At 48.8% G+C, this 18,388-nt stretch overlaps 1 protein-coding gene across 3 annotated transcripts in view; it reads right to left on the minus strand.

The window, feature by feature from the left end:
* The window catches only part of SLCO3A1 (solute carrier organic anion transporter family member 3A1), a 333,380-nt gene that overhangs the window by 54,771 nt on the left and 260,221 nt on the right, over nt 1–18,388 (minus strand). For all 3 annotated transcript variants that reach the window (XM_064376269.1, XM_064376270.1, XM_064376268.1), the window contains exon 4: nt 13,744–14,007. In XM_064376269.1, the coding sequence (XP_064232339.1) occupies nt 13,744–14,007 (264 nt within the window). The remainder of the gene's footprint in view (nt 1–13,743; nt 14,008–18,388) is intronic.

The following is an 18,388-nucleotide window of genomic DNA, read 5'->3' on the forward strand; positions in this document are numbered from 1 at the left end:
TCTTCTGGACATAATTCCACTTCAGTGGGAAGGATTCCTTCTCAAGATAGGAGTCTGCCTGTTTTTGTCTTAATATCTAATAGCTAATTTCTCCTTGAATTAGATGTGAAAAATCATTAGGTTTAAGAATCATTTGACTGAATCATTTGACTCAAGGAAGCCTCAGTGGGCCTTATTTGAATGAAGAACATTTTTTTTTTCCCTTCTACCAAGCCAATTTGCCTCCAGAAATGATAGTTTCCTCTTGTGTTTGCTATTTCCTTCCAGGTCCTTCCTCCCATCCCCAGTTTTATTGCAATGACTTGTAGCACCCTCAAAAGATGATTGCTTTTCAAAGGTTCAGCCTACCTTCCAAACCCCAGTTTGAGAAGGGCTATTAATTAGCTTGATCCTAGGGCCAACCCCGTGTTTCAAGCTTTTTCATTCAAATAGATTGTTAGGTCTATAGAATTCTGACTCTTTAAGGAGGCAGCAGCTAATGGGGCAGTCCAAACAAACAGGAACTGGTGAACCAAGGCCACACCAGGCCACTGCACATCTACAGACTCGCTTAGCTATGTACCCGCTCCCTACCGATTTAGCCTCAGAACTTGGGAGCTGGAGGTGAGAGGTAGGCTGGCTTGAATTATGCAGCCTCACCAGCCAGAGAAACCTTTTCAACTCTCATTAGGAGCCTGGCACTGTCACCAGCAAGATGATACAAAATTGGGAACAGCGGCAGGAGAGTGGTCTCTAGGGAAAACAGGTTTTCTCCTGCTAGTCTTCAAAAGAGATTCCTATAGGATTAAGGTTTCTTGGAAACTTATGGGTCCTTCAGGACGAAGAAAGGCAGATTTTGGAGGAGTCATGAAAACTAACATCAGCAGAGTATTTCCTCAGTGCCAAATGCCATTCTAAATGCTTACATATCTGCTCACCCAACGCTCACAACAAACCTGTCATCTTGGGACTATGAAATTCCCCATTTACAGATGAAAAAACGGAGGCAGAGAGAGGTCCCATGGTTAGAGCAGCACAGTGGAAACTCAAAACTCTGGTACCTGCTGCCACAGCAGGTGCTTGTAACCAGCACGCTATTCTGGTCTGGCTTCTGAGCTGCCCTTGGTTTGAAGATTAAGCAGGCAGGCTACTCCTGATAGTCAAAGGTGCAGCTTAATTCTAAGAAATAATGACAGTAATAGCAATAATAACAATAAATTTCCACTTAGGTTGTGGAAAATGACCAGATCTGGCATGGATCTGGGGCTTAGTACTTTTTTTTTCTTGAGGGAAAAGAACTAGGAAAGAGAGGGAGGGAGAAATATTAATAAAAGGAAGAAAGAATTGTAGAGCTGAAAGAGTAGGCTTGTACTGTAGGAAAAGTTTTGCTGAATTAGGTTGTATAAAATGATGGCTAAGAACCTGGTCCAAGGAGGAGTCAGGTAATGGGGATTTGAATTCTGGCTTCAAGGCTTAGTAGATGTGGAAGTGACTCCATCCTACATACTGCTATAAAGATGAAATGAGACCCAAGTGTGTAATGCATGTGGCCCAGTGTCTCCAGCACACAGATGTGAGCTCAGTAAGAATCATAACATAAAAGAAGTGATCCATGCTCAAGTCAGGGAAGAAACCCTCAGGCTCCTCGTCATGTGTACTGTTCCTCGGAGCCGTGAGGATACAAGGCCTGCTGCGGATGTGTGTGTGTGTGCTGCTTGGTGAACTAGCAGAGAAGGGAAAGAGCATGGGGGCGGGAGGACAGCCACAGCCATGGAGAAGTCGGGATGGGCTAAGTTCCTGGGCCATCTCTGGGATCAATAAGAGCTCCTGCCTCCAGAGGGCCAGGCAGCAGGCCAGGTCAGGAAGCAATGGACTTGCTCATGGCCTTGGTTTCCACGTCCAATTCCCAGGAATTGAAGTTGCCCCAGGCGGTGTTTGCCATGGGGCTGAGTGTACCTGCTGGACTCTCGGTGTATTTCTGCTTTTAATCTCTACTGAAGTTGGCCTTGACTTTCTTTTCCTTTAACAACACTGCTGTCACACACCTCTGTCATGGCTCCCAAGAAGGGGAGATGAAGCTAACGCATGCAACTGCTCAGTAATTACAATGATAGCTGGTGCTTTTTGGGTTACTGGTGTTTGATGGAACACTGTGCTAAGGGTTTTCATTGAATTCTCACAACCATCACAACAGCAGGTCATATTAACATTATCATTCCACACACGAGAAAACCAAGGTTTCTTTGAGAGGGTGTAAACTCCACCTTGCCCAAGAATGCAGAGCTGAGAGGTGAGGGAGGGTGGATTCGAACTAAGGTCAGCCTGAGCTCTCAAGTCCACATTCTGGACATTCAGGTATTTTGTGGGGGGCCTGAATCTATACAAGTTGTTTTTCTGAATGTGGAGCGGCCATCACATGAGACCCACAGGCAGAAGGGAACAGAGAGGCAGGGAGAGCTTAGATGAGATAAATGATAGTCTTCAAATCATCACTTAAAAAAAGGGGGAAGAGGAAGAAATAATAAAGATGTAGTAGAAAAATACTGTGATGGAAGTACAGGTGTGAATCCAGGATAGAGTGACTCCTAGGAAAAACAGCGTCATGGAACAGCGTGAAAGTTTAGCAGCCACCAAACTGGTTGCTGATGCACCCCATGCAGGCCTAAGCCCCCCAGTGGACGCCCTTCCCTGAGTTCTCCTCCTCTCCCGAGCCAGAAGCCACCTGGGAGGAAGGACGGAGCAGCTCCGTCATTAGATGTGGGTGCCATGCCCAGTAAGAGCAGACGCTTAACAAACTCAAGGTGGATTAAAGAATCTAATAAATAAATTAAAAAATGATTGAACGAATCGCAAAGCCTTGAGGGGTAACTGTTACAGCCTCTTAAGAAACATTAACTGAGGCAACAGAAACAAACTTATGATCAAACCATTAGTGACATTCCACAGGGCCACTGTCTGGGTGGAGGCAGGTCTAGACCCTCGCTGCTACAGTCAGGGTGAATGACTCCTTGCCTATAGGTTCAACAATCCAGAATGTCAGTCTCTTCTTCATGTACACTGTCGATTCTGGAGCTGTCTAAACCATTCCCTTGAGTAGAGGTAGAGGAAAGCCCAGGTGGGAGAGGAGGCCTGCAGTGTCTGGGAGTCTTCTAGAAGCAAGTGTGTGCCACACACTGGCCCCAGATGGGGCAGCCTCCGGCTCCAGCTCCAGACCCACTTGTGGTTTCATTGCTGTGGATGAACTTGCCTCTTAACCTCTGCCTTGGGCTATCGAGGAGCCCAGGGGAGAGCTTCCTAGCACCTTCTCAGTGCAGGTTTGAGAGAAACAGCTACCAGGGTGACCATCCTCTGGAGGTTAGGAGGCAGAGGGTAGTGCTCCCTGTGCACGGAAAAGCTTGTGGCTTGAATGAACAAGAAATGATCAGCACCAGAAATGAGCGTTTAAAATGAAATCCCAATGTTAGCTTGGTGGGGGCTGGCTGGGACAATCCCCATCAATTCTATTGATTCCTTTAAGATCACCAACTCTTCATAACCCCACCAAGAAGGCCCAAGAGAAAAAGAGTCACATGGCTGCCCATTAGCCGGTTTAAAGCACAAAGCAAGTGTCTGCAGAGGTGCACTTAGCTTCCTGCAAGCTGCAGCTCCAAATTGGTGTCACCTCAGTCATTTCCGTCCCTTCGGAGTGTGAAGTCGGAAAAGCCCAGTGCCGCTCAGGATCGCAGAGATGAGGAAAGGAGCCTGGGAGGCAGCAACGTCTTATTCAAACCCACCATTGTGTCTTTCCAGGTCAGAGGCAGCAGAGAGAAAAGGACTAAGGGAATAGTCTTTTGTAAGCAAACAGGCACTTTCACTACTCCACGTGATCCCCTAAGAACCCTCTCTGAGAGAGTGGTGGCCCACCTCCGTGGCAGCAAGGCTGACTGCATTTGACATTCATGAAAACTCTAACAATAGCAGCATTCACCCGGGAAAGTCGGGAAAGAGAAATAGTGACATTCACAAAAGAAACAGTGGGGGTGAAATACCCAATTGATATAAATGATCATCTTTAAGCCTAGAGTTCCTGGTATCATTTCCTCAAGTGTTGGGTTTACAGCAGGCCTTCTCAGAGCCTTCATGTGCTAATACATCACTTACGAATCTCCACAAGGGTCACGTAGTCTACAGTATCTCAAGCCTATTTGGTGAGTGAGTCCCCTGGCATTAATGTCCCCTGCCTATACAAATGCAAGAGGACCAGTGCTCATCTGTTGGCCCCCAGAGGAGGCCACTCAAAGAACCCTATGGCTTCTGGCATTCATTTGCAATTGGGAGTTTACACAGAATCATCTAGGGGGCTTTGAAAACATCCAGATGCTCGGACCCCTTCTCTACCCACAGAATCAGAATTCCTGGGCTGTGGCCCACACATAGGGCAGTTCAAGAAACTTCACAGGTGAGGCTGACTCAAACTCCTGGCTGGGAAACAAGGGCTCCTCAGATAAAGTCAAGACACTTCAGAAGGGTAATGCTAAGGCTTTCAATAACTCATTCATCATTTTGCCAAAGCCTCCATGAGCAGCTTCAGATACCAGGAACTGCTGGTGTGGGAATGGCCCCTAGCCTGCCTTCTAGCGCGAGCTTTTCTAGAACCAGACGTTTAGTTCCCAACCATGTCTCGGGCGGCCCTGTCCATGTGTCTCTGCTCATCCCCATGCCCCATCCCAAAGCTCCTCTCTCTCCATCCGCAGGGATCCTGCTCATCTTTCCAGATTGGGGTGAAATGCTACAATCTTCAATCTAGCGTCTCCAAGCCCCCTTTCTCTGGTCCTCAGTTTATCCCTTTGAACCTCCTGTGAGCCTTTCCCCTTCCTACCTTTTATTCTGGAAGCAAGAGCCAAGTGGCCACAGAGTTAATGTGAATAAAATAGTTCCGAGTCACCTATGTTTGATGAATAAGGAGTGAAACAAAGTCAGCCAGCTTTCCTTGGAGCTGACCTTCTCAGAGCCTTTAATATGCAAACAACATATGAATCTCAGAGAGGGTCAGATAACACACAGGCTCCCAAAGTTACGTGACCATGTACTCATTTCCCCACCCTTCTGTTACTGCTGCTGTTGATTTGTTTTTCCCTGAGCATCTCAAGGGACCCTCATTGGGAAATGCTGCCTTCTAATTATTTCCTTCATTCTTTCATTCAACACACACTCCAGGAATATCAACAAAGTGCCAGGCATCATGCCAGGCACCCTCGTACGGTTTGTCTCAGTAGCTTTGCTGAAATAACTTGAGAAGTGCAGCTGTAGCTTATCTAGGGACCCATCCCTCCAGTGCTGTCCCCAGCAGGTCCCTCATCAATCAACATTGTTGAACTTACGCCAGTGACCAGTCTGGTCTGTAAGGACCTACAAAAACAACTCCTGTGACGTGGCAGAATGTAAACCACAGCCTGGCACAGATTCCAAGTGTTTGGGGTGGTGGCAGAGGGTCTCCTTCACCATGCAATCAGGAAAGAGAAACCTGAACGGGAAACCCACACACAGGAAGCGCATGGTCTGAAGACACAGTGCATGATAAAAAACACTCAGCTGGTTAGCCGGCAAAACGAGGATTCTCAGATCACCAGGCTCCTCACGATAACACTATGCTGAAAGGCATAGGGTCTTAATTAAGAAAAATGTGGCAGAAACTGACTGCTAGATGGTAATGGATGGAGGAGGCCAAGATGCAGGAGCCAGAGGCATGAGCTGCGTCCTGTGGCCAGGCAAACCTGTGGCTGTTGCTGAAAGGTGGGAAGCACTCAGGTGGGGTGGGGGTGAATGTGCTCCCTGCCCAAGATATAAAGCACCTGCCAGAAGATGGGCAAGTGCCAACAGGAAGCCTGAAGTCCCCAGGGCAAGTCAGCTCTGGCACCAGGGCTGGCACATCCTCTACCATTCAGCAGCCGGGGTGCCAGGAGCAGACTTTCTCCAACATAGGTAGTCACGTGTGGGCTGGCGGTGGCACTCAGGACCCCTGAAGCTCTTGCCCAATCTACATCCATGGATTGGTCACACACAGGCAAAAATCCTGAGGAAATAGGGGGCAGGGGAGCTTTAGGGAAAGCAGCAATCCATTTACTCCCTCCCCATATCAAATAGCAGGCACTGAGCACCTGCTGTGCACCAGAACACGAGCAAAAACAATTGCAGTCCCTGCTTTCATGAAGCTCACATTTATTCACACCTATAAAGGAAAATGATGATGTGCCTTGGAAGGGGCACCACCAGGAGGTCAGGAAGATGCTCCTAAGACATGATACATGAGGGCCAGGCGCGGTGGCTCATGCCTATAATCACAGCACTTTGGGAGGCTGAGGCAGGTGGATCACAAGGTCAAGAGATCAAGACCAGCCTGGCCAATGTGGTGGAACCCCTGTCTCTACTAAAAAAAATACAACAATTAGCTGGGCATGGTGGTGTGCACCTGTAGTTCCAGCTACTCAGGAGGCTGAGGCAGAAGAATCACTTGAAACCTGGGAGGTGAAGGTTACAGTGAGCCGAGATTGTGCCACTGCATTCCAGCCTGGTGACAGAATGAGACTCCATCTTTAAAAAAAAAGAAATAGAAATGACACATGAGCTGATGTCTGAAGATGACATCAGAATTCCAGTGGCGGGAACAAATGCAGAGTCCTAGGAGGAAGGGAGCCTGTGAAATCAGGAGAACTAAAAAGAAGCCAGTAAGGCGGGCGTGAAGGGAACAGGGCATGACTGGCGTGAGAAAGGGCTGGAGGGACTCAGAGACCATGGAAGGACTTTGCCTCCATCTCTTAAAGCAAGAGGCAGCAACTTGATCAGATGTGTTCTGAAAAGATCACAGCGTGGACAACAGCCTGGAAGCCCCAGGGCATGCTGGGGTGTGAAGTGTTACCTTGTTTGTGTTAACAAGGACTCTCAGATCACCAGAGATCAAGAGCAGGCTGGAGAGAGATTTGGGTGGTGAAATCTGCTGAATTCCATGATCACAGCATTGTTGGAAGGGATGGGAGGTATCAAGGACCCAGGTGGATCCCAGTTCCTCAAAAGGTGAACCTTCTCTAGAGCTTGGGCTCTGCATGGCCTCTTGTGGAGGGGGAGCAAGCTGAATAGAAGAAGTGTAAGTTTCTCAGACACAGGAAGGGCTTTGTTACATGGGCCCCAGGCTGATTCCCTTTCTCCTATCAGTATGAACAATTTATGAACCCTTACAGCAAACAGTGGAAAGAGCACGGGATTTGGAGTCTGGAGACTGAGGTCCAGCCCAGCCGTGGGAATCTGGGTAACTGGTTTAGCATCACTCACCCCTCCCTGTCTCCCCTACCGCCTGCCAGCTCTGATGTCCTGATCCCCGTTCAGTAGCATAGAGGTTAGTGACATAACCACCACATCGGTCACCTGTGGGGAGGTCCATGCAAGAGCTCTGGAAGTCATAACTCATCTCTTAGATTTGGGTGGTGGTTTTAAAGACTCTGCGCCTGAGGCCCCAGCCCTGCCCACTCAGCCGGCACCTGCTGGCACCTGCTGTCTTTTCTGGGACAGGAAGAGACCACTTGGCAGTCAGCATGAAGCGCTCAGAGACAAGAGTGCTCAGCTTTTGATTGCCCTGCTCTTTGAGCGACCAAAGGCAGGACTCTCCCTTTGGATTTTAAACCTCTGGGGTGGTTACACTCATCCCAGCTAGAAAACCTGGCAGAGGGTCAGGACAGGCCAATGCTTGCAGGGAGTTGGTTCTTCCCTTCCTTTTAGGCTGCGGCTGTGTCTGGAAGAGCCATCATTTTAGGGTACATGTGCTGTTGCAGCCAGCAGCCGGAGTTTTAATACACTCTGTTAAGAAGTCAGTCAGCATCTGCTGATGCCACTTATTCTTTAAGAGAGTGTCCATTTACTGTCAGAAGGGGCAGCATAATGCCATGGTTAAAAAGACAGACACTGGAGCCTTCGCCCGGGGTTCAAAGGCCTTTCCTTCCCATCTACAAGTCTCACTTTCCTTATCGGTAAATGGTACCAATGCCTCCTAAGGCTATAGGGATGAAATATGACAGTGCATAAAAAACAATCATTACCTGCTATTTGCACATGTGTCCACGTGTATACATACATGACGCTGGCAAGAAAGTATTCACTTATTATTTCATTCAACCAGTATCACCTACATGCTATGCACCGTTCCATGCATTGGAAATGAACAGATGACCTACAGCTTAGTCCCTGGAAAATGCACAACCTTTGGGCAGATACAGACAAGCAGCAAGACTGCCATGGTAATGTGTTCACAGGTGCTTTGTAGGGATTCCGTGGAACTCAGAGGAATGCAGCTAACTTAGCAATGGGTACATGGGGGCTTGTACACAGAGGGGCTTTGGGGGACTTTCTGGGGAGGTGAGAACAGAGTCCAGCTCAGAAGTGAACTGAAGGAGGAAGGGCATTCCAGGGAGAAATAGTAGCAAACAAGACTGTCTTCCAGGGACTGTAAAGAGTTGGAGGGAGGAGGCAGATAGACATGTAGCTGCAGAAGAGACCCTGGCCATGTCCATCAAAGCCCCTCAGGGCAAGAGACACCGGAGACAACTTACAATGAAGCACAAAACTGTGGATGTGAGATTTAACACACTATCTGAGGATGATTCTATGCATTTGTCTATTACAGTCCCTGAATGTCTTCTCTCCAGGTGTAGCCTCTCACAAGCAATTCTGCAAACTCTGAGCATTTGCTAGATTCAGCACACTGGGTGCAGTCTTGCCCACACACGGCTTTGTATAAAAAACAGGTCATCCAAATTGCAAGGTCAGGGAGGAGCAGGGCCAGAGCCAGATCTTAGAGGAAAAGTTACTTGGCGGCACAGCCAAGAAGTAAACGTGCCTTGACTCAGCAGGCCCCCACATCAGGGAGATGCTAGAGTGTAACAACCTTCTGCTCATCTGCTTTCTGCACAGTAAGATGATTATGGGGTGGCTGCTTTGAGATGGGGACTATCAGGGTATCCTGGAGCAAGCCTCTGGGCTCTCCATCTCTCAGCTTTGGATAAGGGTTGCAGACCCAATTGATGGCCCACTGTTGGAAGCAGGCCTTTGAAGCCTGCTGTTTTTAGGGGAGTGCCCTGAAAATCAAACCAGAAACCCAAACCCCCTATCACTAGAGCTTGGTTTCCTCATCTGTAGACAGGAAGAAACAGTGATACTGACCTTACACAGCTTTGGTAAAGACTAAACCGGACACCACATGTGAAACTGAGAGGAGTTAAGTGGCGTGGCCAAGCCTGCATGATTAAGAAGTGGCCGAGCTGGATTTTAACCCAGGTGGGTCTGCCTCAAAGCCGGCAGCCCCATTCTCTCTCAGGAGCAGGGGTGACTCTAAGTTCCAGAGAGGGGCTGGAAGGGCTCCTCTTGGTGCAATGCCAGCTCTTCTCAGAGGCCTTAGCTGTTGCAGAATATGGCAGGGTACAGAGATTCATGGCCAAAGAAGAATCCCATTTGCAAGCTCAGACAAAACGGATGAGAAATTGCAACATACAGGGTTGAGGAGCAATGTCAATTCTATGTATACATGTGATGCTGTTCAGCTTATTTGTGCTCACAAATGTGTAGCACACCGCAGGTATAGCATACTGTAGGTGTAGCACACCGCAGGTATAGCACGCCGCAGGTATAGCACACTGTAGGTGTAGCACACCGCAGGTATAGCACGCCGCAGGTATAGCACACTGTAGGTGTAGCACACCGCAGGTATAGCACGCCACAGGTATAGCACACTGTAGGTGTAGCACACCACACTGCAGGTGTAGCACACTGCAGGTATAGCACACCACAGGTATAGCACACTGTAGGTGTAGCACACCGCAGGTATAGCACGCCGCAGGTATAGCACACTGTAGGTGTAGCACACCGCAGGTATAGCACGCCACAGGTATAGCACACTGTAGGTGTAGCACACTGCAGGTATAGCACACCACAGGTATAGCACACCGTAGGTGTAGCACACTGCAGGTATAGCACACCACAGGTATAGCACACCGTAGGTGTAGCACACCACAGGTATAGCACACCGTAGGTGTAGTGGTGTGTAGCACACCGCAGGTATAGCACACCGCAGGTATGGCACACCGCAGGTGTGGCACGCCGCAGGTGTGGCACGCCGCAGGTGTGGCACGCCGCAGGTATAGCACACTGTAGGTGTAGCACGCCGCAGGTATAGCACGCCGCAGGTATAGCATACTGCAGGTATAGCACGCCACAGGTATAGCACACCGTAGGTGTAGCACACCGCAGGTATAGCACACCGTAGGTGTAGCGGTGTGTAGCACACCGCAGGTATAGCACGCCGTAGGTGTGGCACGCCGCAGGTATAGCACACCACAGGTATAGCACGCCGCAGGTGTGGCACGCCGCAGGTATAGCACACCGCAGGTATAGCACACCGCAGGTATAGCACACCGCAGGTATAGCACACCGCAGGTATAGCACACCTCAGGTATAGCACACTGCAGGTATAGCACACCACGTTGGCAGCATGGGCTTCCAAGCATGCAAACTGGATGAAGGGTGTTGGAATGCCAGGTAGCCCCGCATGGTGCTTTTGGTGGCAAAGCTCATACGGCAAAAGCATGTGTCTCACATGGAGAAATCAATCCTGTAAACGACAGTGGCCCCACTTCATGCACCGGCACGTGAAAAATTTGTTTACTAGCATAATAGCTCATTTCACTGCATTTTGGCCCTTAAGGAGTCTCGTAGAAGCACTTTCTTCCTTTTAGTCCATTATGGACCGATTGCCTCTGGGAATTGTTAATTCTAAATTAAAATCATTAACCATCAGAAGTGAAGCCTGTGTGTATACAGATCACAATCTGTAATCGATGAGGCCTCGCAGGTCCCAGACTCGTCTACCTGACTGTGTGCTGGTCAGCTCAGCGGCAGCTCACGCAGTGCCTGCTTACCTTGTCACTGACCTTGCCTCTGGCACCCTAGCAGAATATAAGCTCCAGAATATAAACCGCTTCAGTCAAGGCTATGCTCAGCACCTAGTAGGGTGTCCGTAGCTACCAATGGAATAAAACAAATGAGTTAATAAGCGACGGAATCATTACCTAAGAATGCGGAAGCCACGGCAGCTCTCAAGACTCAGCTCAGCTCTGCCTCTGATCCTTCCCTCAACCGCGACGCATGGCCCAGGAGCAGTGGGCTTCTCTCTGCCTTTGCTGCATTTCTGTAACCACCTGGACTGCTTGTTCTCAAAACACTGGGCTGCCTTTGCTGACTTGGAGGCCTGGTCCTATGTGGGATGGTGAGCTCTCTGATGGCACCATTGTATCTTTTTCATCTTTTTACACCCAAAGATGAAAGATAAGTGATTACTAGTGCAGCTCCTACAATCAGAGCCCTAGGGAAACAGTCATCATCCTGAGATAGGGAGCAACCTGGAAATGCTGGAGTCTCCCAGGGCCAGAGTGTCCTTTGAAAGCCCGACTCTCACACTTGCCCAATTTATTCCTGGGGTCTGGTTACTGGGACGCTTTCTGTGGATGGCTGTTCTATTAGGGGAGTAGCAGGCATCACCCTCCTGCTACTTGGGGAGTGGTGTGGGCGGGGGCGGGTTGCAGGCACCTTCCTTGCCTGGGGGCTGCAGGAACTGAGCCTATTTTATTAAGCCCATGTGCATGGGGGAGGGGGCATTCCAAGCAAGCCAAGGCAACCATAGAGGACACCAGTTGGCTGACCTTCTCATCCACCAATGCATTCTGGAACTTCAATGTTATGGACAATTCCAAATACTGTACATTTGTACATTTGTCTATTACAGTCCAGCATTGGCAGAAACCATTGTGGAATTGATGTAACATTAGGATATTAAATTTGTCTCTTTTCAGAGATGGCACAAGTTCTTCAGATTCATCATGGACTAACAGGTACGATTCACAGACGGTCTTCTGTAGCAGAGTTTTCGTCTCAAGGCAGCAATGTCAGTGAGGAACTCTGTTATTACAGTTTTACACTCGTGGAAATGAAGCAGGGCAGAGTGTATGATTGCAGGGCTGGTGAGGAACAGAACAGGGGGCTGAGGACAGTGCAGACCAAGCTTCTCTCTACGAATCCCTAGCATCTCCATAGAAGGCACACATTGTTACACAGAAGCTTAGTAAACATACTTTCACTGCTAGGAAACGTCTAAATTGAGCATGGGAAGGCTGCATCTGCCACCGCTGAAGGCTGGCCAGGCTGAGTGCTTGATTCTTGCACAGAGAGGACTCACCATCCCCCTTCTGCATCCCAGCTTCCCCGGGAAGTAGCGCCTGACCTTGCTCCTGCCTGCATGAGCCCGCTCATTTCTAAAATCCAGCAGGAACTTCAGGGGACCTGAACAAGGAGTCGTGTGCATTAAGGAACCCCACGCATACCTCGCCTATAGCCACTGAGCAGCTCCTGAGACTGCCAGGCTACGTTCAGCTCCCCGTCATTCTCCTCGTCTTTAAAGGATTTTGTGCCAAAGATGGAAACCACTTAGGGGTGGTGGGTTCTCATTCTCATTCTGCATCACTGTTTGTGCTTCACCATTTTGTCAGAAAAGTTGCACATTTTTTTCTTTAAAAAAGGATAGCAAGAGCTTTGCTGCATTCTAACGTGTGACTGTGTTATTAAGACTGAGTTAATACTTCTTTCTGCAGGAAAACATCTCACATCTTTAGCGGAGGCAATTGAAGGACAAAGTGAATCTAAAACGTACTTTGGCTGGGCACGGTGGCTTATGCCTGTAATCCCAGCACTTTGGGAGGCCAAGACAGGTGGATCATGAGGTCAGGAGATCGAGACCATCCTGGCCAACATGGTGAAACCCCGTCTCTACTAAAATAAAAAAAATTAGCCAGGTGTGGTGGCTACACCTGTAATCCCAGCTACTCAGGAGGCTGAGGCAGGAGAATCGTTTGAACCCATGGACTGTCAAGAGACAGAGGCTGCAGTCAGCTGAGATCACGCCACTGCACTCCAGCCTGGGTGACACAGTAAGATCTTGTCTCAAAAAAAAAAAAAAAAAATGTACTTTGGAGGTGGCTTTTTTTTTTTTTTTTTTTTTTGAGATGGAGTCTTGCTCTGTCACCCAGGCTGAAGTGCAGTGGCGCGATCTCAGCTCACTATAACCTCTATCTCCTTGGTTCAAGCAATTCTCCTGCCTCAGCCTTTCCAGTAGCTGGGATTACAGGAACCTGCCATCAGGCCTGGCTAACTGTGGTATTTTTAGTAGAGACGGGGTTTCACCACATTGACCAGGCTGGTCTCAAACTCCTGATCTCAAATGATCCGCCTGCCTTGGCTTCCCAAAGTGCCAGAATCACATGCATGAGCCACGGCACCCGGTTGGAGGTGGCTTTTTAAAGAATGCTGATACCAGGCAAAGGAAGCCAACTTCAAAAGTCCTTTATTGCTTCCAGGTGCTTGTAAGTGGCCTGAAAGAGTTCAAAAGAGCTCCACAGGATGTTCTGCTTCCTTCTAAAGACATTTATGTTTATTAAATGTCAGGTCCTGTATTAACCACTGGGTCTCTTTAACAAATGATAGCTACTGCATTTTTGTTTTTATTAAGCAAGTCAGGTTATTTACGTCTCAGGAATAAGTTAAGTGCCCAGCTGGTAGAGGCCAGTCACGCAAGCCAATATTATTCTGCCTCCACCAAGTCCCCAGGCACTCCAGCTCCGGGCGCCACCCCTTCACTCATCACCCCCATCCCGATCCCCACACTGTTTTGAGCAGCGGCAGATGAGGCCACTTTACCTCTCAGCTGTTGGAAGCAGGAGGCACTGCTGTCTGGCTCCAAGGGGTGCCTCAGGACCCCATTGCTGGGCTTGGGCCTCTCGTATTCTCTTTCGGGGAGCATGGCCTGCTGGCTCTCCATGGCGGGGTCTGAATGCGGGGGCAGGGACTGTGGAAACCCGAACATCAAGAGGGAAGAGAAGAAGAGTAAGGCACCGCAGAGCAGAAAGCCACCCCACCAGGCTCCAATCCAGCGGGGGTCGTCCGGAGTGATGTCCAGGTTACCTGCAAATGGAAAGAGCACAGTTTAGTGGGAGAACAGGAGGCGGGACCACTGGGGATTTTGCTGAGAATCAGAGTCAGCTGAACAGAGAAGGCAAGGGCTCTAGAAATGACTTAGTGTCGGGAAGACTGGCTGCCAGGCTACGCAGCCGACTGTTCCCCATCTCAGCCCTCTGTTTCCCACAAAGCTAAAGACTGATCACATTCCCTCCTTAATTTTCTTGTCTTCCCTGTGTTTGTATTAGTCTAAACAAAAACAGCGAGAAGCCAGACATTCTCTGAATTTAGGCTGAAACTGACTGGCTTGGCGGAGCTGCCAAGGTGTACTCACAGAAACACAAGGAGCTGTTTGTTGTTCAGGGGTAAGATTTTCACCAGGTATATTCACTCCTGGCTTCCAAAAACCGGCTCATCTGGGATCTTACTCAACATCCCACTTGCTGTCTTAAATTAGGTTCCCAGCTCATAAGGGGAGGCAAAGAATAGGGCTTTAGAGCATGGCCGCTGAAACCAGGCTGCCTGGGTTGGAGCCCTGCCCCTTTCTCTCTGTGTGACCCTAGGCCAGTGGTGCGAATTCTCTGTGCCTCAGTTGGCTGATCTGCATAGCATCTGTGATGATGGCAGTACTTAGTTACTGGGAAGATCAGACGACCACACCAGACATAAAGTCTTCAGAAGAGCACCTGGCACCTGCTCGGGCACCCAAATGATGGCAGCCCGTTATTTATGGGGAGGGTCTTCTGTTTCCAGGCTACTAGTGGAGAGGTTAATGCCAACCTTGTTGGTGGCCTGTGGCTTGGCATCAGCTCTCTGTTACAAAGCTTTGCCGCTAACCTTTGTCCTCTGCTTAAAGGTGATATGCATGTGGTTTGGTGACCTTGTACCATGATTTCTCTGATTTTGCCAGCTAAGTCACAAGAACATAAACTTCAGCTCACCCCTTGGTACAGTTCTTTTCTTTCTCTCTCTTTACAACTGCCTTGCAGAGCACAGCTCCCAGGCAAGCTGCTTAGAAATGTCTCTTTGATAATAAACCATGCCCCTGGAACACGGAAGGGGATCTGAGCAATGGTGTATGAGGTAAGACCAGCAGGGTTGCAGGCCTGGGCCAGATGGATGGACAGCCTTGGGGAGAGTAATGACCGCAGACGCCAGATGAACACCTCAGCATTCATAAAATGCTCTCCCTGAAGATTTCTCAGCTAGCATTAGATAATGCCAGCCATCATTTATTGAGGGTTTCCTCGGTACCACGCACCATGCCGAGCACATTCTTTTTTTTTTTTTTTTTTTTTTAATTTTATTTTTTATTGCATTTTAGGTTTTGGGGTACATGTGAAAAACATGCAAGGTTGTTGCATAGGTGCATACGTGGCAGTATGATTTGCTGCCTCCCTCCCCTTCACCTATATCTGGCATTTCTCCCCATGCTATCCCTCCCCAACTCCCCACCCCCCCGCTATCCCCCCCCCCCAACAGACCCCCGTGTATAGTGCTCCCCTCCCTGTGTCCATGTGTTCTCCTTGTTCAACACCTGCCTATGAGTGAGAACATTCTTAACTGTTCCAGCCAACCTTCCCCATAAGTCTACAAGGCAGGACTTTCATGATCTCTATTTTATATAGATGGAGAAACTGAGGCTTAGAAAGTTAGGTTCCTTGCCCAGGTCCTCAAGCTGAAGAATGGAACACAGGTAGAAACGCACCAAAGCTCACGCACTCCCCTTTCTGTTCCACTGCCCCACTTGAATGTCTAGACTTTGTTTTGGGCTCCCTGTAGGGCCTGTGGGGAATGATCAATTTCTGCTCTTTGTAACAATGGGTCTAAGGCCACCAGCTTTTCTAGTGGGTAGCAAGGGGCCTTTGGAACACTGGTGGTCACTGTCCTGGAGACGCTGCTATACACCCAGCAGTAATAACAGCACTACAATGGACCAGATGCTTCTGCATAGATAGCTACATGCTGGGAAGGAGACAGGTGTCAGCTTTGAGGACCTGGGGCCAAATCCCAGCTCTGCCACTTACTAGCATGTGATACTGAGCAGGTTACTTACCCTCCTTGAGTCTTAGCTGTATCATTTGCAAAATAAAGACAGCTTCAACCCAGAGTGGTTGCAAGGATGACAGGCAATGAACAAGAATCGCCTGATGCATAGTAGGCTCTTTATGGAGAGTAGATTTTGTGATTTTTCACTGGTACGTACATACGTATATACATGAGAATCTCAAAATAGGGATCTTTTCAAAAAGGGTACGGCATGTGAAAACACAAGGTGATCTTGAAAGCATCTTTATGTAAATGAGCGAAGAGACAAGGAAGTGAAATTGCCTTTGGTAGCTGCACAGGAATGTTTTCACTAGTCACTTACTGTGTTTCTTCACCTGCTGCCAAGCAATGAATGAAAACAAAAGACAGCAACAGAAAGCTCAAGTATTTCCCTCCATTGTCTCCAGGCTCCATAAAGGGGGAACTGAAAAGCTGGCAGATGTGAGCGGGTAAAGAGAGAGAAATCCTAGCAGTTGTTTAGGGCTACAGAATTAGAAAAGTCATATATTAGTTAGGAAGTTAGTGACTGTTCTTTGGGTGAGAAAACATCCCAGGGAGGGAGACCGCGATGAGGGAGGTGGCGGTTTGTGTGAACGTGTCAGCGTGCTCCCTGTAGGTGTGCGTTTGTGTGGGGAAAGCCAACGTTGGCCCACAGCTTCAAAGATGGGGATGGGCATGTCACCTGTGTCAGAACCAAAGCCCGTCTGCCACTAGGGCAAGGACAGGAGAAGGGGCCTGAGTGAAGGGGGTGGACGGCAGGATTCTGTAGGTCCAAGACACTCGTTGCTGACTGCTTTGGGAAGGATTGATTTTTTTCTCCATTTCAATTATCCAGAGCAGTGTGGCAGAGAGAGAAATAACACTCAGAGGGAAACCGCTCAGCTGTGCTGTGTGCCGCCCTCAGGGCGGGGAGGCTTGCTGAGTCTCATCTGGGGAAGACAACTAATGGTTCGACTTGTCTGAGAATGTCTTATCTCTGTCCATCTCTATAACAAACACTTTTTTTTGTTTTGAGGCAGAGTCTTGCTCTGTCACCCAGGCTGGAGTGCAGTGGTGTGATCTTGGCTCACCACAACCTCCACCTCTCGGGTTCAAGTGATTCTCCTGCCTCAGCCTCTCGAGTAGCTGGGATTACAGGCACCCACCACCATGCCCAGCTAATTTTTGTATTTTGGTAGAGACAGGGTTTCATCATGTTGGCCAGGCTGGTCTTGAACTGCTGACCTCAGGTGATCCACCCGCGTTGGCCTCCCAAAGTGCTGGGATTACAGGAGTGAACCACTGTGCCCAGCCAACAAATACTATTTTTATGAGGCATTTTGGCGAGTTATGGTGAAAAATCTCCCTCCACCTGTTGGCAATTATCTGTCAACGCTTTATGGACACTGTTTCAGAACTAGTGATATTGAGGGGGAGTTCTCTGTGCGGCTGGAAGAGAGCGGTGTGGTAGGCATTATCAGTGTTTGCACTGGAAACTCCTCTTCTGAGAACAAAGAAGACGAGATACCTCCCTGACTCTGCGAAGTTAGGTGTAAGCATAAGCCACAGAGTTTTGCTTATGGAATGTGAGCGAGGGGACATGTGTCATTTCTGGGTGGAAGTGTGTATGAGCTTGTGCGTGACTCCACTCTCTCTCTCCATGGTACGGAACCTGACAGATGGTATCTGACAGGCTGCAGTAAATGAAATGTTCCTGTTGACCTGCGCTGGATCTAGCGCAAAGAAGAAAGAACTCTTTAGTATTCTAAGTTGCAGAGATTTGGGAACTGGTTGTTACTGCAGCATAACCTAGCCTTCCCTGACTACAACAAAAGGTTTAGGAAATAAAAACCCATGTTCTATAAGAACAGGAGTCTCAAGTAGGCTTGGCATAGCAAAGGCATTGTTTTAGATGAAGGTAGGGAGGAAGGCTTGAAGACCTCTTCACTTCTCTGTTTGGTTCCAGCGTCATAACTTTAAAAAGTGGCTGCAGTTTCAGCCTCTTGGCAAGGGCTGCCTTCAGTAAGATGCCCAGAACAAAATCGAAAGCACCAATCTGTCTCAGTTACTTAGATGCACTCAACTGCCAACAAAACTAGGCATGTGGATGAAGAAAGATGTTGAATAAATGAGGCAGAGACAGCATCCCAGGCTGCGGGAACAGGCTAGCCAAGGTGTGGCATACTCAGGGGACTCTAAGTGAATACGCTCAGTTCCCTCATCAAGCTACGAATGTACCCTGTGGTCACTCCAGACACAAGAAAATATGCCATTTCATTGGGAGGGGAGTCTGGTAAAGGGGAAGAGAAAAAAGGAGAGCAGAGTAGAGCAAAGAGAGCCGTACGCTGGGTGGACCATG

Source organism: Aotus nancymaae, unplaced genomic scaffold (genome assembly GCF_030222135.1).
Source record: "Aotus nancymaae isolate 86718 unplaced genomic scaffold, 86718_ANA_hifiasm-v0.15.2.pri h1tg000014l, whole genome shotgun sequence".
NCBI classification, from domain to species: domain Eukaryota; kingdom Metazoa; phylum Chordata; class Mammalia; order Primates; family Aotidae; genus Aotus; species Aotus nancymaae.